The following is a 21,218-nucleotide window of genomic DNA, read 5'->3' as shown; positions in this document are numbered from 1 at the left end:
ACTCTCCAAATAAACACAGTGCTTCTCAAGCTTGGTCCTCTAGGTACACTAACAGTCCAGGTCTTAAGGATATCCATGCTTGAGCACAGACCGTTAAATCAAAATGAATGAGTTACTAATTAAGTCACCTGTGCTCACACATGGATAGCCTTAAAACCTGGACTGTTAGTGTCTCTTGAGTGCCAAGTTTGGCACTGCTTTACAGGCATTAACTAATTTAATGGTCACATACATCCCAGCAATGAGTCCACAGCTATAATCCGAGGACTTTTAAGTCTCAAAGCAAAACAAGTTTGCAAAAGATGTAGCCCAAGATTAAATGTGCTTATTGCTAATTTGCATATTCTCATATTTTACTGGAACTTTTTATTGGTCAAATATACTGTAACAAGTGTCGGACTGGGACATGAAGGGCCCACCGGGGGAATGAAGTGGTTGGGGCCCATGCTTAAAAGGTGTGGCCATCTACCAGAGAGGGGGTGTGGTCAGCCACCAGACGCTTTGCTAACCAATAGGCAAATCTTAGTGTCGTTTCTATAAAAGGAAACCAAGGATCCATGCTGATCAGTGGTCCTGCTCCACCAGGTAACCGACAGTCTAATAGAGTAACAATGTAAAACTGAGGTCTGGAACCTGACACCTAGAGGAGGGGGTGGGCCCTCAGGCATTGGGGCTCTCCGGGGATTTCCCCTGTACCCCTGTGGGCCAGTCCAACCCTGACTGTAGCAGCCTATTTTACAATGTAATAAAAAGTAATGTTACTTTCAGTATGATAAACGGTTGTGAAGCCACTGCCACAAGAGACCAAACATAACATGTAAAGCGGCAAAAACATACACAATATGTGAAAAATATCCAAAGTCTAATACTACTACAACAATGGCAAAAGGATGTAGGAAATGCAGGAAATACATTCAATTAAACAGTGCCTGATTTACTAAGTTTCCAGGTATTAACAAGATGTAAACAGCTTTCCCCAAGTAGGTAATTTAACATTTTGGAATACAGTTGATAAAAACAGAAGCATTATGTTGGCTATATATTGGCAATGGTCCATGAAGGTACATTACACTGCAAACACATTTAAAGGAAGCACACGGCATGATACACAATGGAAAGCACAGTGAGGAACTGTTACTTTCCACATAACACGCGCTTTCCAAAGCAGTAACAGTCTGTAAACAGTTGACTACAGACTCAAATTGGACAATTATATTTATTACTAAAAAGGTCACCTAAAATACTTGTTATTCTGCATTATGAAGCTTAACGGCAAAGCTTTATTTACTTGCCTAATCTCCTTTTCTGATGATAAAACAAATGTACAATGTCTGTTTTCTTTGTTTTAACTGTGATATTATTTACTGAAAGGTGACTATAGTAATGTAAAGCGTACAAAATGAGTCCGGCAGCCTGTATAATCCACCATGCAGGAAACAGTCAGAGCATGGACAGTGACACGTGCAAGTACGTTGATGACAGTTAAGGTGCGTATCCACCTCTAGACATACAAACGAGAGCATGATTACGACATTGCAATCGTGCTGTTGTTTGTATGTCTAGCGATGTGCCTAGTTCACTCGTTCAGTCCAGGCACATCCATCATCCCCGTACATGCTGAACTTGACAGGATCGTCAGGTTGACCAGCATGTATGGGCGATGATAGATGGCAAAAACGACCAGCGGGCACGCGGATCGCTGGTCGTTTTTGTCATTTACATGCCTGATTTGCGGCCGATTTAGTCGACACCATACCTCTGGATGCAGTATATAAGAGGCCTATATTGTCAAAACAATTGCATGTCTGGGCCATTTTCCATGACACGTAACACACAAGTGCATTTATACAAAATTTGAATCTGTTGCAGCAGTTACTATAAAGCAATAGTGTACTGTGACAAATAATGTTGCATGATAGGTTTGTATTTAGTGTAATTAAATGACTTTCACGAAATGTAGTCTGAGTATAACATACTTAGGGGTTCTATTTATCAAGCAGTGAAAAGCGTGTTATTCTGTAGACTGTACTTGATAAATGCTACCTGAAAGCTGATTCTACACACTTTTCACTGCTTGATAAATAGACCCCATAAACATAGAATGGCTCTTCTGTGGTTACTTAAAGGTGCCTAGTGCCAATGCCAAAATGCAAGAAGAGCAGACAATCAGAGCTAGATAAAGGCTTTGGGGGGCCCGGGGCACTTAAGACAGGGGGGCCCTAAAGTCTAAAATTAAAATCATGCATCATCAATCACTAGAGAGAGAATTACGGTACAATTAGGTGGTAAATATTAATATTACATATAGGTATCCTGTAGAAAGGAAAAAGCTGCACTCCACAGACTTTTAAAATAGTTTAAATCTGTATTGATAGTTACCGATATTTCAAGACCTCTACGGGTCTATTAATCAGGGTACATATTTACACTAATTTAAAATTATGTGGAGTGAAGTTTCTTTCTACAGGATACTGTACCTATTTGCTTCTACTAAAGTAGTGCACCCCGGCATACTGTTGCTTTTCCAGAGTGCCAAACTTCACGTGTAAAAAAACACGTGACTTAAGGCCCCCATACACAGTGCGATTCAAAGCTGGTAAGGTAAGTTGTACGATTGCCCTTGAAATTCTTCCCTTGAAATTCTTCATAAGATGTGGTCAAATGGTGTACGATTTATCGTTACGATCATAGGATAAGATGCATAGAAGTGTATCAAATTGTACTCAAAAGATCTGCAAAACCATCTGATCTGCCATCCAACAAGAGGACGCGGGGACGAGCATCGGGGTCGCAGAACACACAAAATACAACTATCTTCATACGATTGGTCTGTTTAACCTGTCGTAACTGGCCATATTGTGTAAAAAAATCGTCCCGTGTATGGGCACCTTTACAGATAACCTACATCTCCAACTCATTTAGCCAACTGAAGCCACGACACTTGTGTCGCATCATAGAGGCATTGTATAACACAGTGCGGTTGTTGCGTGCTGAACAGCGGTGTGTTCAACCCGCGGCACGCAAACCCCTGCGCACGTGACGACTAATGGGCGCTTCAAAAGAGAGTTGCTATGCAACATGATAAATACACAATCTCAGTAAAGAAGCAGGGATAAGTGCTCAAAAAAATTTGTATAATCCAGGCAGATATCGAATAAAGATGTAAACTGTGCAGAGGCATACAGTATGTAAAACCTCTCTCAGCCACAGCCGCCCTTAGCTGCACCGCGGCATATTCCACCCTCTCTGTCTCCATATGCGGCTGTGTGTGTGTGGCGTGCCCAGCGCCTGCCCCTTACTTCCAAGTCCCAGCCTCTTCCCTGCAGCCTGCGTGCCATATAGTTACTGAAAGCCGAGGAGTGCAACTTGTCATCTCATTGGTCCACCGCTGGCCTGGCAACCCAGCACTGCGGCGCTGGCGGGGACTGTAAAGGATGTCTTAGACAACGGCTGCTACAGCGCTGGCTGCGCCTGCACTGTGGATCGCGGAAACTGATCTAATCTGTGGTGTGTGGCAGGGTGCCATCTCCTTCAGGGGGGCTCGGGGGGTACGTGCCCCCCCTTAATCCGGCTCTGCAGACAATGACAATTCCTACAAAACACATTAGGATGGGCATTGCTTTTTTTTTTCCTTCTTTACAGTAAATAGCTGAGCAATAGAATGAAGGAGGCAAACCGTAGTGGCCTAAGCAGGCGCCCATATAGATAAATAATGCATGGTTATGGAGAATGGACATATGCTGTTCCCCATATTGTGCCATTTACGGTAGTAAACATGACCCCAGCCTTGGTAAACAGCAGGCATGTTTGTAAAGCGGGCATAACTAAAATAAGAAATTGCAGAATAGGTGAAATATGCAGCCATTAACTTACTTTTCAAACCACAAAGTGAGGTTGGTGGTGTGTCTGATCATTTTTAGGAGGTTAGGAGAGTTAATCTCTTTATCTTCTTTAGTCCATACACTACCAACAAGTTCAGAAGACTGTACAGCCCTAGAAAAAGAGGAAAAAAAAAATAGTAAGTCCAGAAAAGGCTGTGTCACAACAAGCAGTCTACCCCAAGTAATATATTTTGTGCACTATTATGCATCTCTAGGTCAGAATGTACAAACAGTTCTACAGCAGTTCTATAGACTTCATAAAATACCTAGTGACAGCAAAATGATTTGGCACAGAGTTCAGTATAAATGGCAAGGGTAATCTGTGGCAAGGCAGCCAATTCTGACTGTTCACTCTAGTTGGCAGGGAGTTCTGGGAGCTAGAACAACTGGGGGCCTGATTCAGAGCCGCTCGCAAAAAGTGAGCGCTCGCTCTGAATTAGGGCAGCCGCTCGTTTTTGTTGTTGCGGCCTCCTGGCTGCTCGCATAGCTGTGGGTTACCACCCACAGCTTATGCGAGCGGCCAGGTGATGGTCTTGACCATCGCGACCATTGGGCTTGCGACGAGACCCTTGTGATAGGATCTCGTTGCCGCAAGCCCAGTGGACTTCCTGCTCTAATAGAGTGATGTCAGTAGGGCCGCCCACAAACGGCAGGCGTTCCTTAAGGAACGCCTCCGTTTGCCCAGCCACCCCCCCTCCCCGCCTACAAAACGGGGCGAGCTGTCGATCAACATCGACAGCCGTCCCGTTTGTTGCGAGCACCGGAGCGAGTGCTTTTTGCGCTCGCTCCGGGGCTCGTGTGCGCACTGGCCCACAATCGACCCGCTTGCGAGCGGGTCTGAATCAGGCCCCGAGTTCTTATCATTTGAAGAGATGAGCAGTTACGTTCAGATCTGGAAAACGGCATCTTATTGGCTATCCAGCTCAAGTGTTTTAGATATCCAATAAGGTAAAACCGAACCGCTTTAATTATTGTTGCTTTAAAGATTTTTTTTTTTAAACAAAACACCTCTTGCTCTGTTGTATGGTGGTTTCTGTTCATGCAGATATAGAATAGAAGATCAATCAAGCTTAAACAATGGGCACACACAATTTCTCTGACTGTCTGAAGGCAGTAGCCAAGTTTTCCAAGCTCAAGTGCTGAAAATGCCTAGGAGCCACAGACACTGGTAAATGCTCACAAATTAGCTTTTTAAACTATAATAGCTTGGGTAATGTTATCGTGTTACTGTGATTACAATTGATGATCATATTTCTTAGCAGGTTCTCAGTTCATTAAGTAGGTTTTCACAGTAGTGCTAAGAACATTTGCGAAACAAGACATACCTGTAAAGTTCAGACTCTAACAAGGTCAGCTGCCGAGCTATCTCTATAGGATGTAATGTAAGCAGGTCAAAGGTTTCTATCTGGCCAGGCCTGCTGATGTGCCATTCTATAGAAGGTGGTAAGCTCTCAAATGTTATATTGTGACTAGGTCCAATGGCTTGAGCTTGCTTTTTTCGCTGAATGATTTTTGTGATGGATTCTACCCACTTTTTCATTGCTTTTCCTGAAACAAAAATAGAGATTATTCCTGCGTGTTGCTAGTAGTTTAACTGTATACAAATTTAGTAAGAATAAAAAGCCTACATTTTAATTGACAATAACAAAAGGAAGGGCACAATGGCAATTTTGTAAAAAAAAACAAAAAAACAGGATTTTGGTACTTACCGATAAATCCCTTTCTCCGATTCCACAGGGGACACTGGAGTTCAAGACAGTGGGGTATAGACGGTGGTAGAGCAGAGCCTGGCACTTTAAATAATTCAGAAGTGTGACTGGCTCCTCCCCCTCTATGCCCCATCAGCCCCAGTTTAAGAACTGAGCCCGAGAGGAGACGGAGGACAATAGGAAAATGAGGAGAAGGAGATGAACACAGAACGGAAAAATACCGACTGAAGGAGACCCGACAAACCCACTGCGGGGAACACATGCAGTCACACAACCATATAAGGAACGAAACAACACGGCAGGTACGCAGCGCTGGGCGGGCGTCCAGTGTCCCCTGTGGAATCGGAGAAAGGGATTTATCGGTAAGTACCAAAATCCTGTTTTCTCCTTCATCCACTAGGGGACACTGGAGTTCAAGACAGTGGGGACGTCCCAAAGCCAACCTCCCGGGTGGGAAGCGCGGAGGACTTGCAGACCCTTTGGCAAAACCGAAAACCAGGATCGCCAAGAACCGTAGGCCCAATGGAAAGGCAAGAGCCGAGGATCAAGTGTCGCAGAGCAGAGGAGACAATCAAAACTCCTTGCTAAACAGCCACAGAAATTCCACAACTTACAGCGTAATGCGAATGGAACAACAGCTAGCGAAAGAACACCCGCAGATGAAAACATCAAAAACAGCGTAAACCCAGCTGAAAACAGACCAAGTCCGAACCATAGTCGAACATAGGAAGCTGTATCAGTCGCCGACTGCAGACCTCCAGCAGTGCTGGATAGAATATATATAGATATACGTATAATAATACCAATTTACAGATACAGAGCTGATCCTGTCCACAGACTCCTAACAAGAGTATACAGGGAGGAAAAAGTCAAGACCGAACAGTCGCCCTGGACCATTCTCGAGGCCCAACTACTACAAGGTTGTCAACCAGCAGAAGGAAGTCTCCAACAAATAGAGATCCCACTGGGTATGAGGCAGAGGCGGCTTTTAAAGGAATTGTGGTCTCAATTCTTTCAGAGGGTCAGACAGCAGTACCACCACTCTGAACAGAAAGATCAAACAGCAACGGAAACCCTGGAGTTATAAATCCCCATACCAGACCACTGGCAGAGTGTCTGGCAGCTCATCAGTTGCCTGCCTATAGAGACGTCACTACCGCTTGGGGCGGGTCTCAAACTCGTGTATGGGGCACCTCAGGCGGGGACTATACGGCACACGCCCTGTGCCGGCCTGAAAAGAAAACCACAGCAACGACCCCAAACAACAGACAACGTCCCTCATGATGGAAGTGCGTAGTCAGTACAAACTGCTGGCCCGAACATAGCATGAAAAACAACCCGGAAACCCTGGCAGTTAAAAAGCACGGATGCAACAGCCACCCAGGGAGAGCTACCAATATATATGGAAGCATCCCATACAGCAAGGCTACTAGGACAACCATAAAGGTACCCATCAGATACCTTTCAGTGTGATGAAAATATCCAAAGATACTGAACAGGAATCAGGCTCCCAGTGCAGAACATAATGACCGCACACTTTAATGTAAAGAAGTGCCTTAGTCCATAGAAGTGCTACAGTCCTTTATAACTCCAACAAATTCTAGTAGAATAAAGTGACAATTAAGTATGGAATGCTTCACGAAAGTGCGTGTCATCCTTGCAAATCTTCTCTGTATCGTTCCAATCTTTAGAATATGTGCTGCCGAAGCGAGCACTCTCAATGTTGGAACTATGCACCCACACGCCAGGAAAGCTCTAAAGTGTAGTAGAGCCAACTGATTACGAGAGCGGATGGCTGCTAGGACTGCAGCTAGGGTGCGGAATGGAGACTTGTAATGCCAGGTTGCATGAAATAGTAGCCTCTTCTGAGGAATTAGTGAGGTACCGCTTACCTGTGAGTAACCAGAATCCCTCTAGACGCTATGTAGAATGTCACTGACCCTTTCCCTCTCACAGCAACCCGTCACGTCAGGTATAGAGAGTAGTTCAGTGGGCTAAAAACCAATGCTCTACAGCACGGACTTCAGTCTGACGATGTTGTCTTAGGAAATACTGTAGAAAACTAGCAAATTGTTAGTGGAGACAAGAAGGTTGTCCAACAGGACTCTAAACCTGAGCTTGTTACATTAGGGATGTGTATACATATAGAGATTATACATATACCCCAAATACGGTCTGCTAGTGTATCAGTACAATCATACTTATAATGGTGAAGTGCATATTAAAGGCGGATTTATATAAGACCTTGTACCGGTAAAGATACACACAGAAATTTTACATATTTGATGATGGATCCCCACCAGTGACCCTTGAAAGTTATAGTGATCACAGCGGGAAGGATTCAAAATTGAACCGCTGGTCCAAGGATTTACTTGATACTCACCCAGCTAATCAAGCCAGGCCTGACCCTGCCTATTCGGCGGGTGGCCCTAGGCCTTCAGGCACAGGAGCAGTAACTGCAGTCTGTTGTCATTTAAACAGTTAGGTCCTGAGGATGGTGTAGAACCTGGATTCCCCATGTACTGATAGGAAGTGTATCTAGGGGCCACTTTATAGCCTCATTTAATTGAGATATTGACAAACAATAATCTTGAGTACTAGAACCTATACTGAGAAAGGCACCTGTACATGGACATAGAGTGCCTTAATTATCCCAAGTAAGAAGGATATATCTGTAGCGATAACCCCATTTAGGGTTAAAAAATAGGTTTTCCCAATCATTAGTAAATATTCATACAAAGAATGTGAATATATCAGTATATATCCACACGTACACCCAGAGACCATAGTTGCATGAGAAGGCAATCTCTTTGAAAGGAAGAGTTAGTTCCTATATAGGACACTTGTCAGACTCCTGCACTAGGAGATTATCATGCTATATTATTATATATACATATATGCACATCTTGCATTCTTAGAGTCCTATAGTTTGCTCCACAATATACAAGTGTGGACATACAAGAAGGCCCCAGGACATGCATAGGGTCCATACTAGAAGCAATGCCTGAGGGAATTGTGACTATTACAATGTAAGCTGCAGAACATGACTCTAGTCTATAGAGCCACCATTTTATATATACGGTATATGGATGTAGTTATTGTACCAAACTACCGCATCAGGAGAGTCCAGTCTCCAATCGCAGGATCCTTCTTTTAAAATATGCTAGGTATCAGACAAAACTGCTAACAGATCCTCCTCTGCCTTTACGGTAAGGATAAAAAGCGATACTATACGCGTACCTACATCAAGATCAATAGGTGACAATAATATTTAACATGAGCAACAGGTAGAGCCATGGAATGAACTGAGCCAAGACCTTGGTTGAGCCCAGGACAAACTTCACTCCAGACATATGTATATGTTCTAAAGTAGGGCTTATGTATAAAATACAAATATATACATACATGTGGCTTACCTCCACGCAGGGAGACTGCTCATGTGCCGCGTGTGGCCGTCATTCTGCTACGGCTTAGGGGGGCAGGATATTTTAACAGCGTGATGTCCCAGACAGGTTTCGATCCTGGGACCCTTCTGTCACTGGTGTACTCGCCTTATCGGGTGAGCCATTTGAGCTCCAGTTGAACCCGCTTTTTCAAAGTGGGAATCAAAGTGATGACCTCAGTGCAGTATACTGATGTATACAGGTCTATTTGACACAGATATAGATCAATCGGCAGATCATGCGGAGGGTAAGTGACACGGACACAGCCTATGTATTAGGCTGCGGCATGTTCCTCCCTGAGCTAGTGTCAGGGTACCTGGACACTCACTCTATAATAGTGGCGGCGGGACCCATGATATGTAGAGGTGCTGCTCTTTAATATGAGTACTGAGTAAAACTTAATCAAACAGACTCCTGCAGCCATTTTGAGATAGACAATCGTAAAATGGTTATAACTATCCTCTACACAGTAACATGACAATGACGTAGGGCAGCAGTTAGGAATCAGGATAGTTATGGGGCCGACTGTTTTGCAGTGCTCTCTCTTCTAACAATTCATTTTGGAATCTGACCACCATTCAAGTTCTATATGGACCTTGCCGCTGCGTAACTCAGTAAGCAGGAAGACTGCTACACTGCGTGCGTAGGTTTGTAATTCGCTCAGTATGCCTCAGCATAATCTATTCCAGCAGTATACTATTATAGAGACCAAACCAGGTTCTATCTAGATTCTGCCGCTGCCCATATATGCTACTGCTATGCACAGGGGAGTTATACATATATACATTTTGTTATTCCTTTAACAGATTCTACACAGCACAGCGTATTCCGCTGCACCATCAATTCAGTAGACAATACTGGCAATAACAGACACACATATATATATATATATATATATATATATATATATACACACACACACACACACACACATATATATATATATATATATATATATATATACACACACATATACATACATACACACACACCCACACACATAAATACATACACATGCAGGAAGGCCCCGCATATACATACATGTATAAACACATACTTGCCCATGTAGGCATGTCATATTACATTAGGCTACCTTGTACTAGCTGCAGTAGCGGAATTGGTATTTAAGGTTACAGTAGGTGTAGCCTCTACAGGGGCCCAGACCTCTCTCTACACTGCCAAGAGTGTAAACCTGCGCTGTACTGCGTGCCAACTAAGCGAGCGGCTTAGAAGCAATTGCGGCACCTGCTCCCCAGGAGTAGTAATGGCCGCCGGACCTAAGCCACGCCTCCGCACCGCCGGGAATAGCGCTAACTTCGTTACAGTTCCCGCTAATGGCAGGCATTTGGCGCTACACCTCCATTTTGGGAGGGCTACTGCACGCCCGACGGCCTGTCAGCGCTTCATGATCAGCGGTGCAGCGTCTCCTCCTCCACAAGAGGGAGAACATGGCTCTGTCCAAGCGCGCCCACAACAGCCACGCGGGAGACCAACCCGGCGCTTGCGCAAGCACCGGCGCCGCGACAACCGACAGCCGCCAAGCGGCCGCCAGACCACAGACAGCCGCGCCGAAGCGGCGTCCAAGCGCGCCCGTCAATGCCGTCGCCGGAGCCTCCACGGCACAAGCCCCGGCGCGGCCACAACCACTGCACGCAAAGGCACTCACAGTGACCCACTGCAGACGGTTCTCCCCTCACCAAACAGGAGGGGGCACCAGTGGCCAGCAGAGACCCGGCCGCCGACTGCAGAGTGCAGCGGCGGGTCACGCAAGCAGCTCCGACACCGCCAGTTCACCGACAGGGGGAAGGAGGCTGCAACAGCCGCTGCGCTGTTCCTGAGCCCAGCGTTTTTGGCCCACCACTCCAGCTAGTCAGGAGTGGTGGGATATACTTACGGACTGCTGCGGCCGGGATGCTGGGCTGAGGGGCCGGGGAGGAACCCGGACACATGCCGGTGTCAGCAGTGGTGGCCTCGCAGAGTCCGATGACTCAATTTGTTATTGCCCCCTCCTCAGGGTCACCGGACACAGGCTGCAGTAGCCGTGTGGTGCCCTCCCGGCGGCTCCCCCGTAGCAGGCAGACTGCCACAGTAAGCAGCCTGCCTGTCCTCAATGCTTGTTAAATAAACATAAAAAAATATGAAAAAAAAAAATATGAAAAAAGGCTGGAGACAGCCTGATGTGCTACCGGCTCTCTTGGGCACATTCTAAAAACTGGGGCTGATGGGGCATAGAGGGGGAGGAGCCAGTCACACTTCTGAATTATTTAAAGTGCCAGGCTCTGCTCTACCACCGTATATACCCCACTGTCTTGAACTCCAGTGTCCCCTAGTGGATGAAGGAGAAAAAGAATACATTAAACTATCCAGGAAATTCAATTAATGTGGATTTAAATGGCATATTCAAAACCTCCTACCTCTGACTGTTCCTATAAAATCTTCTAGTCGTAATAACAGATCTGAATCTCGTTCAAAGTCATAGAAATGATGTTCTACCCAATGTCGACAAACATTCAGAACCCTGGAAGGGAACAGCATAAAATACTTAATTACAACTATTGTTTATTAGAGAAAAATCAATCTACACCGCATACAAGAAACTGCTGCTACAAATCTACAGAGCCAAAACCTGCCCAAGTTTTGGTTATAATATTGTGCCAAACGTGAATTCTGAGCCACAGACAGACCTCACTCGCCATTGTGAAGCCCAATGTTATTGCATTCCTTTTTTTGTGGAATCCTTATAAAAAGGTATGTGTAGCCCTTCCTGTTAGAGGTTACATTTTCACTTGGCCTTAGTTAGAATTAAAAAGAAAATCCTGATGTTGCCGACAAAAATTGCAAAACTGAAAATGTATCAGGTTATCTTACCGTAACTGTACAGGTTGTACATATTCTTTTCTAAATCTTTTTAGCTCTCCACTGAGGGGTTGGTCGCCATTTTCCATGGCAATTCTGTCTGCTTCATTTGGTTCAGGCTCTGGAATCTCAAACCTAGAAAAGAACAAGTGGTGCAAAGTGAGGGCCTTTACATATAGGGGAGATTGGTAAAGAAGTTATGCATAGCAACCAATCAGCTTCTATTATTTATATAATGTATTCTATAAATGATAGGTAGAATATGATTGGTTGCTATGGGTAACTTCACATGTCTTCTTTAGAAAGTTTGATTAATCTCTCTCAAAGGAGAAATACCTGAATTAAAACAAATTTAAAAGGGGGTTTATGAAACTAATTCAGTCCATCGATTTTCTATTATTATGCCTCATTGACCTTTTAAAGGGAAAATGGAGCTAACACACAGTTCTACTTACTTGTTATTTTTTAAATTAACCAAAAATACACAAAAAAAACTTTACATACAAGCAAGGATAATCAGAAATGTTTGGTCAAATTATTGAAATGTGGTGTTAGTGTCACCCCAACAGGATTTTTTAATTTTTAATTTTTTTTTATTTTATTGTAATATTTTCCTCTGAGGAGTGTGCCGAGAAATGTTTTTACCCTTAGAGTGCAGCATGAAGGCACCAAAGAGTCCAAATAAAACTATAGGACAAGAATTGAAGATAGCCAGCTGTAGAGTCCTTCTTGGAATGCATTTTAATGATTTCAATTTTCTCAACCCACAAAAAGAAATATAATACATTTTTACACTGCTCCATGGTGTGCCTACTCCATACTTTCTAGGCAATTCCCACATTCCACCCAACACCTCCCATCATCCTGCACAAACTTCTGCTCACTGTAAACACCGCCATTTTGTCCACTAGCCCAGGAGTCTTGGGACAAATGTACAGTCCAAAGTGGATTTGTGCTGTTATTTGTTAATGACCCCTGCAGTACTATGATAAATCTCGTCCATTTCTGGTTAAGGGACAGGTAAATAATACATTTTGAGAAAAACGCCTGTGTGAAGTGTAATCAGCAATAGATATTCAGTAACAGGAGCCAGGTGTAATTTTTGATCAACGTTACAATCAACATGGATGAAATTTTATCTTCCTATACCCAAATAATTATTTTTAAAGCACTGCGTAATGTGTGTGCTATAGAAACAGATATTAATAAATAAAATAATATAGTGTCTCGTACTGTACCTTTCTATGAGAAGGCTCAGAAGCTCCTGTGGTTTGCAGAAAGATCTATACGTTGTAAGAAATGTTCGCACAAAGTTGGGGTCTAAAAAAAAATAAAAAATTGCAACTGCATATTAGGTGATGTTTAAATAACTGGACTAATGAGTTACAGACATAGGGGTCTATTTACTAAGCTGTGTTAGGAGATATAGGGCCATATTCAATTTGGAGCGAAAACGTAATGCAATAGGCGAAAAAATTGCAGAATTGCGGTTTTGGGGTGCAGAGTGGTTTCTTTCTTTATACACCCCACTTGATGCTAACTGCGTAAAAAAAAAACTCTTGAAAAAAACACAAAGGACACCCCAAAAAAGCACTTTGAAAAAGTGGCCGAAAAAGTTCAAAGTGGGGGTACAAATTCAAAAACTAGCGAAATAGCCTTTGGGGGGGTCTGCAAGTATGGGGGAGGTGTTTTGTTGATTGCAGGTGTTTGCTGAAGGTGCTTTTTTTTGCGCATTTTAATGCATGACTAACGATTTTTAAATATGCTTGCATACATTTTGATGTACCCCAAATTTGATGGGACTACTTTTTTAAAAAAAACAGTGGTAACCACTTGCTGAAAGATGCTAAATAGCACCTATTGAGACCATTTAACGACCCCCAAATACCTTTAGCAGGGCTATTCGGGGATACCCATAGTGAACCACCATATCAGAGCATCTTTAGGGGGGTGTCAGGCTGATTTCCCCCAAAAAAGACAGGACTTTGATGATCTCGTTTTCACCAATTTGGACTTGCATACGGGGATACGCGGGGACGAGCGTGATAACTTTTCGACCCTGGAACCTGCGATGGAGGCAAAAAGTCTGGCTCCAAATTGAATACGACCCAAAGTGAACGGTGTAAGGTTCCAGCAAATCAGCTTCTAATTGCCATGTCACAGGCTGTGTTTGTAAAATGACATTTAGAAGCAGGTTGGCTGGTACCTTATCACCGTTCACTTTATCTCCTAACACAGCTTAGTAAATAGACCCCATAATGTTTCCTAAAAGCAGCCCAAATGAGCCACAACCATCTAGTAAATGTTAATAGATCTGTGTGAGAATGTATTTATACATACAGTGATGCATGTGGCCAGTGAATAGTATGCAGTATTACAGTTTATACTGTAGCTATACTTGTCAACCAGTATACGGGATGCGGTCATAATCCTGACCACGAGGATCCGGCGCTGGAATCCCGACACCTGTCATAATCCCGAAGGTAAATAGCGGAGTTAGGGGAAGGGTTAGTATTAGGCACTAGAGGCAGGGTAAGGGGGAGGGTTATGTTTAGGGTCCGGGTAGGGTTATGCACTAAGGGGGGAGGGTTAGGTTTAGGGTGCGGGGAGGGGGAGGTTAGGTTCAGGCACCCCGAAGGGAGGGTTAGGGTAGGGAGAGGGTTAGGATACAGACCGGTGTTGGTATCCTAACTCTGTCGGGATGCCGTTGCCCCGTTCACAACCCCAGTATACTACATACAAAGGTCAGTTAACATACCACGTACAGATGGAAAATAAAAGGGTGGTCCTATCTCTTATGCGGGATAATGGTAAAGCTGTGCCACACAGGTACTATAATAGACCATAGTATGGTATGTTTTAATTTATTTATTTTAGCAAGGGGCCACAAATTCCCCAAAGAGTGATTTGTACATACATACAAAACATAAATATTACACAAAATAGAAAGAAAAAGTCTTAATGGGTCATGGAACATTAAATGTTTTGCCTCTAATTTATTTTTATTTAAAGCAAGGAAATAAAAACCCAGGACAAGTGATATATGTTTTCTTATGCCAAGGGTATAAAGCATGGTTACCTGGCAGTAAGTAGTAGGTAATTAATTGTACAAAAATTGTCACTGCTCAACTACAATATACTGAAAAACAGCATTCTGCATCTTGCATTGTTCTTCAACTAACATTTCAAGTCTGTATTCCAAAGCATACGTTTTACACACATTACAAAGTATAAATATGTAGCAAAATAACTTCTAATTATCATTAATGTTTTAGGGAGAGCTGGGAATTGTCCTGACAGCCGTACAAAGAGGATCCTCAAGGTAAACTAACTACCTTGTAACTTTCAGCCAATGCTCTATGGCAGTGGTTCCCAAACTGGGTGCCGTGGCACCCTGGGTTGCCTCGGGTTGGTGGTCCAGTACCAAATTAAATGATTTTTAGTTGTGTGATTGGCAATCATTAGCACTGGTTTTGACAATCAAAGAACAAAAAGAAGTGCAGTCCTGTCACCACTAAATAACTGAACATAAGGGTGACATAAGTACAATTTACGTCATTTCATTTTTGATGAATTTCTTAATAAGAAACATTTGGCCCGGGGTGCCATGGAAAAAAAACTGCTATAGTAGGGTGCCGTGATTAGAAAAAGTTTGGGAACCACTGCTCTATGGGGTATATTTACTAAAGTGTGGGTTTATAGAAGTGGAGTTGTTGTCCATAGCAACCAATCAGATTCTACTTATCTTCTAGAACAGGCCAGGCCAACCTGTGGCTCTCCAGCTGTTGAAAAACTACAAGTCCCAGCATGCCTTCCCACAGTTTTGCTGTTAGGGAATGCTAAAACTGTGGCAGGGAATGATGGGACTTGTAGTTTCACAACAGCTGGAGAGCCACAGGTTGGCCAGGCCTGTTCTAGAAGGTGCTAGATAAATGAGAATAGCTAGAATCGTATTGGTTGCTATGGGCAACAACTCCACTTATATAAACCCACTCTTTAGTAAATATAGCCCTAGAACTGGATTGACTCTCGTGAGCGGAAATATAAAAATAAGTAATTGGTGGACCATAGCAGCCATCATTGAAATAAATTAGACAGGAGTAGAAAACGTCGGACAATGGCTTTAGGTAAAATGATACATTACAATACATTGCATACCTTAATTATGTATAGTGGAGTGGTTCAAGCTTTTTGTAGCACGGTTTACAAAAAAAGAACTCTACTTAATCTGCATTACAATGGCGTTGCTTTCACAACCACCCTGAAATGTATATCTTTCTCTACCCCCTCATCCTTCATCCTCTTTCTGTCCTTTACCTTTCTTACAACTTTCTCTATCTAACTCCATTTTTCTATTTCTATATAGCGTAATTTCCTTACAACACCTCTCCTCTCCCAGGTCCTCTCTCCCAATGGTCTCTCTGACTAGGGAGAAGAATTTAGTGATAACCATCGGCGGGGCTAGCATCGATAGCACTATCATTTGTTTACATCGATGACAGGAAACCATCAACTACACTAGTGCACGTGTTGGAGGAAGTCGTGAGTGGTTGATGACTCAGGCAAGTGGCGGGACTGTGTGGATCATATGGCTCTCTGCCATCAATGGTGGGGAACCATCAATGGCAGAACCCCCCCCTCCCCAAACAACAGGAGAAGCTGTTCTACAAGAAAATACTGCTCTCCAGAACACTCGTAGGCAGTACTACTTCTTCTCCCCAGTGTTTCCTCCATGGATGCTGCACTCATAGGTGTAGGGAGATTGCTATTTAGAAAGTAATTCAAAGCTGTACTCCATCACTAGCACAACCACTGTAAAAGTTCTTATACAAATTGAAAATTATTCTAGTTAATACAATACTTGAGATAGAACTTTTGAATCTCAGAAACGCACTGTTGTTGCCATGTGAAAAGTTTAACTTTAAGCAAAGTCATGTGACTGAATTTAGTCTTTAATGTATTTGATATTGTACACCGTTGTCCACTATTATCAGCCATTTCAGGTATTGAAATATCTGAGTTTTGACAGGAAGTATGAGAAAAAAATATGAAATTTTAAACTTCTATGTCAGTGTCAAGCTCTTAAAACTTCGACATGTACATTTGTGAATGCTATTAGTAGATCTTTACATAATGAAGAAAAATCAATTTTACACATTGAAACTGGTACTTGGATTTAAAACAGCCAAGAGATGTGTCAAACTGTTCCAAAGCCCCTAATCATCTGAAGACGTTGACCAATATCCCCATCTGATACTGTCAGTAACAAGGCTATTACAACAACTGATTAATGACCATTTTGTACAAATACTGAACCTGAGCTATGTTGTCCCCCCCTCTATCTAGCAAGGGAACTGCCTCCCACACTCTGGCACTACCCCCCACCTCTGGACTGCACTCCCACATCCTATCAGACTTTTGCAAAGCCTTCCAGCCATTGCATGTCCCTTAAAACTCAAACCTACGAATCCCCCTTCTAACTGTCATGTCTCGGCCCTACTCCTCTGTTCCTCACTCCTTCTTTGTATCTGTCCATATCCCTTCTATAATGTAAGATCTCGTGAACTGGGCCCTCACTTATTCCTTTGTATCCTCTATGTAATTTGCGGGCTGTAAATTATGTATAAAATTAATTAGTGAACCTAAGTTATTCACCTTGTACCTATATTTTCCTGTTCTGTGTTATAACCATTATGTAGCAAATATAACAAAACTTTGTAGGAAATTTTCTGTTTTATTTTTTTTTTTATATGCCAACTTCTGCTTCACCAAGTCTATTAAATGCACACAGTGCTGTAATCTGAATATGAAGCTATCCATTTAGGAACACATTCTCACAATTACTTGTACAGTTGTTTCTTCACTTGGAGAACACTGACCCAGTTTTCCACTTTGGGATTAAGGTTAACTATAAGATTCAAGTGCTGTTCTGCATTACAAAAGCTGCATGAAGGACTTTTATGCATCCTTATATAGGTTCATTTAGGGTAAACAGGGCAGTTTCTAATTTTGCCTTATGAAAATTTACTGGGATAGTAAATGTCCACTACATACAATCTGTGGACTCAATCTATTTAGGTGCAAAGGGTGCGAATTGCCGTTGTAACAGCGTACAATTTGCCCCCCTTGGGGCCCGATCTCACCCCTAACTCGCAGTTTACCTTTGGAGCTGTTGGGATCTTCACTGCTGCCGGTCTTCCGGCGCCGGGATTTGAACATAGGTCCGGCGCTATTTCATACCGATCCCATTTACTGTGTGTTAGTGCTGGCTGCATTATGTATGACAAAAAGAATGCCCACTGAGCATGATGGACAGGACGGACCACCCCTATTACTGTATACTGTAAATAACATTTTCCTGCTGTTGTCAGTCACCATTACAACTTGTTGTGTCTCATTCCTCCACACACAAAGGGAAGTTTACAACTGATGAAAGTATTGGATGACCATAAACAAACAACAAAACAATTAAGCTGTGATAACTACTTTCAGAATTTCTTTAATTGTATTTCATGGAATTAAAGGAAATAGTAGAAAATCCTTCAAAATGATCTTCTCATTAAGAGAAGTTAAAGGAAAATATATGATTATATTCATAGCACTTACAACTTTCTCTAAAATAAAGATAGTGTTTCTGATGAAGAACAAAGTATACACTGACCACTGAAATTCATCTATAGGAGCCACAAGTGTTAGTTCAGCACTTTACTCTATAAATGAGGCATGTGGCAGTAGGTCTTAAAACAAAACAAAAAACATTAACTACTGTATGTGGGTGGTTTTTTTTTTTATATTGACATAAAAGTGGGATTGAGTAAGTAAAATTATTTATCTTCCAAAGAACAAAAATATCAACTTTGATGTATTCCAGAGCTAATTAGCAGTTAATACAGAAAACCAAAACATTTACACAGGATGGGTGGAGTGTACCCAAGTGCCTTTCCTCGTGGCCGTGGTGTTGCTGATTATGTGTATGGAGAACATTTACAGGAGGATGGGAGGAGTGTGCACCAGTGCCTTTCCTCGTGGCCGTGGTGTTGCCGATTATGTGTATGGAGAACATTTACAAAGGATGGGAGGAGTGTGCACCAGTGCCTTTCCTCGTGGCCGTGGTGTTGCCGATTATGTGTATGGAGAACATTTACAAAGGATGGGAGGAGTGTGCACCAGTGCCTTTCCTCGTGGCCGTGGTGTTGCCGATTATGTGTATGGAGAACATTTACAAAGGATGGGAGAAGTGTGCACCAGTGCCTTTCCTCGTGGCCGTGGTGTTGCTGATTGTGTGTATGGAGAACATTTACAGGAGGATGGGAGGAGTGTGCACCAGTGCCTATCCTCGTGGCCGTGGTGTTGCCGATAAAATATATGGAGAACATTTACAGGAGGATGGAAGGAGTGTGCACCAGTGCCTTTCCTCGTGGCTGTGGTGTTGCTGATTATGTGTATGGAGAACATTTACAGGAGGATGGGAGGAGTGTGCACCAGTGCCTTTCCTCGTGGCCGTGGTGTTGCCGATTATGTGTATGGAGAACATTTACAAAGGATGGGAGAAGTGTGCACCAGTGCCTTTCCTCGTGGCTGTGGTGTTGCTGATTATGTGTATGGAGAACATTTACAGGAGGATGGGAGGAGTGTGCACCAGTGCCTATCCTCGTGGCCGTGGTGTTGCCGATAAAATATATGGAGAACATTTACAGGAGGATGGAAGGAGTGTGCACCAGTGCCTTTCCTCGTGGCTGTGGTGTTGCTGATTATGTGTATGGAGAACATTTACAGGAGGATGGGAGGAGTGTGCACCAGTGCCTTTCCTCGTGGCCGTGGTGTTGCTGATTATGTGTATGGAGAACATTTACAGGAGGATGGGAGGAGTGTGCACCAGTGCCTTTCCTCGTGGCCGTGGTGTTGCTGATTGTGTGTATGGAGAACATTTACAGGAGGATGGGAGGAGTGTGCACCAGTGCCTATCCTCGTGGCCGTGGTGTTGCCGATAAAATATATGGAGAACATTTACAGGAGGATGGAAGGAGTGTGCACCAGTGCCTTTCCTCGTGGCTGTGGTGTTGCTGATTATGTGTATGGAGAACATTTACAGGAGGATGGGAGGAGTGTGCACCAGTGCCTTTCCTCGTGGCCGTGGTGTTGCCGATTATGTGTATGGAGAACATTTACAAAGGATGGGAGAAGTGTGCACCAGTGCCTTTCCTCGTGGCCGTGGTGTTGCTGATTGTGTGTATGGAGAACATTTACAAAGGATGGGAGGAGTGTGCACCAGTGCCTTTCCTCGCAACTGTGGTGTTGCTGATTATGTGTATGGAGAACATTTACAGGAGGATGGGAGGAGTGTGAACCAGTGCCTTTCTTCGTGGCCGTGGTGTTGCTGATTATGTGTATGGAGAACATTTACACAGGATGGGAGGAGTGTGCATCAGTGCCTTTCCTCGTGGCTGTGGTGTTGCTGATTATGTGTATGGAGAACATTTACACTTCTGTCCAACATAGCAGCTAAGCATGGTTGCAGGACTCAAATTATGGCCAGTTGAAAACACAACATACATAGAGGGGTATTCAATATGAAACGTTAACTTCACTGTCGAAGTTAACGTTTCATATCAGAGTTTTTACCTGCATTAAAGTATCGGGCGCGCTCCCGCTTATCCCCGTATTCAATATAAATTTAACGAAAACGGGAAACTCCGAAGTTGGATTTGCGTAAAGTTACGAATTTTTCCTTTAAAGTTGTAAAAACATGGGGGAACACTATGGGTACCCCCGTTTTAGCCTTTAAATGAAAGTCAGGGATTTAAATAGCCGCAGCAGGTGTTTTTTTCCCGACATTGAAGAAGTGTTGCAGAAGAGCACTTAGGTTATTTTTTTCGTTTTTTTAAGTGGTCCCATCAAATTTGGGGTACATGAAAATGGGTACTAGCATATTTTTAAGTCCCTAAAGTAAATTTTTTAAAATTCTGCATTTGTGCACGTGCCGCTATAATTCTATTCTTCAAAACACCTGCCGCATACTTGCAGAATAGCCCTGAACCTATTGTTATACAATTTTTTCCCAATTTTGTTTTTTCACCCCAATTTTTAAATTCATTTTTTGGGGTGTCCCTATTTTTAAAAAAAACCTTTTTTTTGACACAGTTCTTTTTTAAATGTCATTCCCAGGGGTGCAGGCTAAATTTTTTAAGCCTGCACCCCTAAACCCCAATTCTGCACTTTTTTTCGACACCTATTCAATGGTGAAAAGTTATCCCCATTTTTTATCAAAGACTTTTCAAAACTGCGATAAGTCTTTGAAATTGAATACGGTGTAAAAGTAAAACCTGCGA

At 43.1% G+C, this 21,218-nt stretch overlaps 1 protein-coding gene and 1 pseudogene across 1 annotated transcript in view; both read right to left on the bottom strand.

Moving 5' to 3' along the window:
- SOS1 (SOS Ras/Rac guanine nucleotide exchange factor 1) overlaps window positions 1-21,218 on the bottom strand; it is a 172,898-nt gene that overhangs the window by 16,720 nt on the left and 134,960 nt on the right. Inside the window, exons 11-15 of the mRNA XM_088477420.1 lie at window positions 13,128-13,209; window positions 11,902-12,024; window positions 11,448-11,551; window positions 5,207-5,429; window positions 3,874-3,993 (exon numbers count right to left, since the gene is read on the bottom strand). Coding sequence (XP_088333546.1) covers window positions 3,874-3,993; window positions 5,207-5,429; window positions 11,448-11,551; window positions 11,902-12,024; window positions 13,128-13,209 — 652 coding nt within the window. The remainder of the gene's footprint in view (window positions 1-3,873; window positions 3,994-5,206; window positions 5,430-11,447; window positions 11,552-11,901; window positions 12,025-13,127; window positions 13,210-21,218) is intronic.
- Window positions 7,211-7,305, bottom strand: LOC148518654 (U6 spliceosomal RNA; annotated as a pseudogene).

The sequence above is a fragment of the Taudactylus pleione genome, unplaced genomic scaffold (genome assembly GCF_031769625.1).
Source record: "Taudactylus pleione unplaced genomic scaffold, aTauple2 ptg000201l, whole genome shotgun sequence".
NCBI lineage: Eukaryota > Metazoa > Chordata > Amphibia > Anura > Myobatrachidae > Taudactylus > Taudactylus pleione.
The sequence above is the reverse complement of the archived record's forward strand: the minus strand, read 5'-3'. Positions and strand labels throughout refer to the sequence as shown.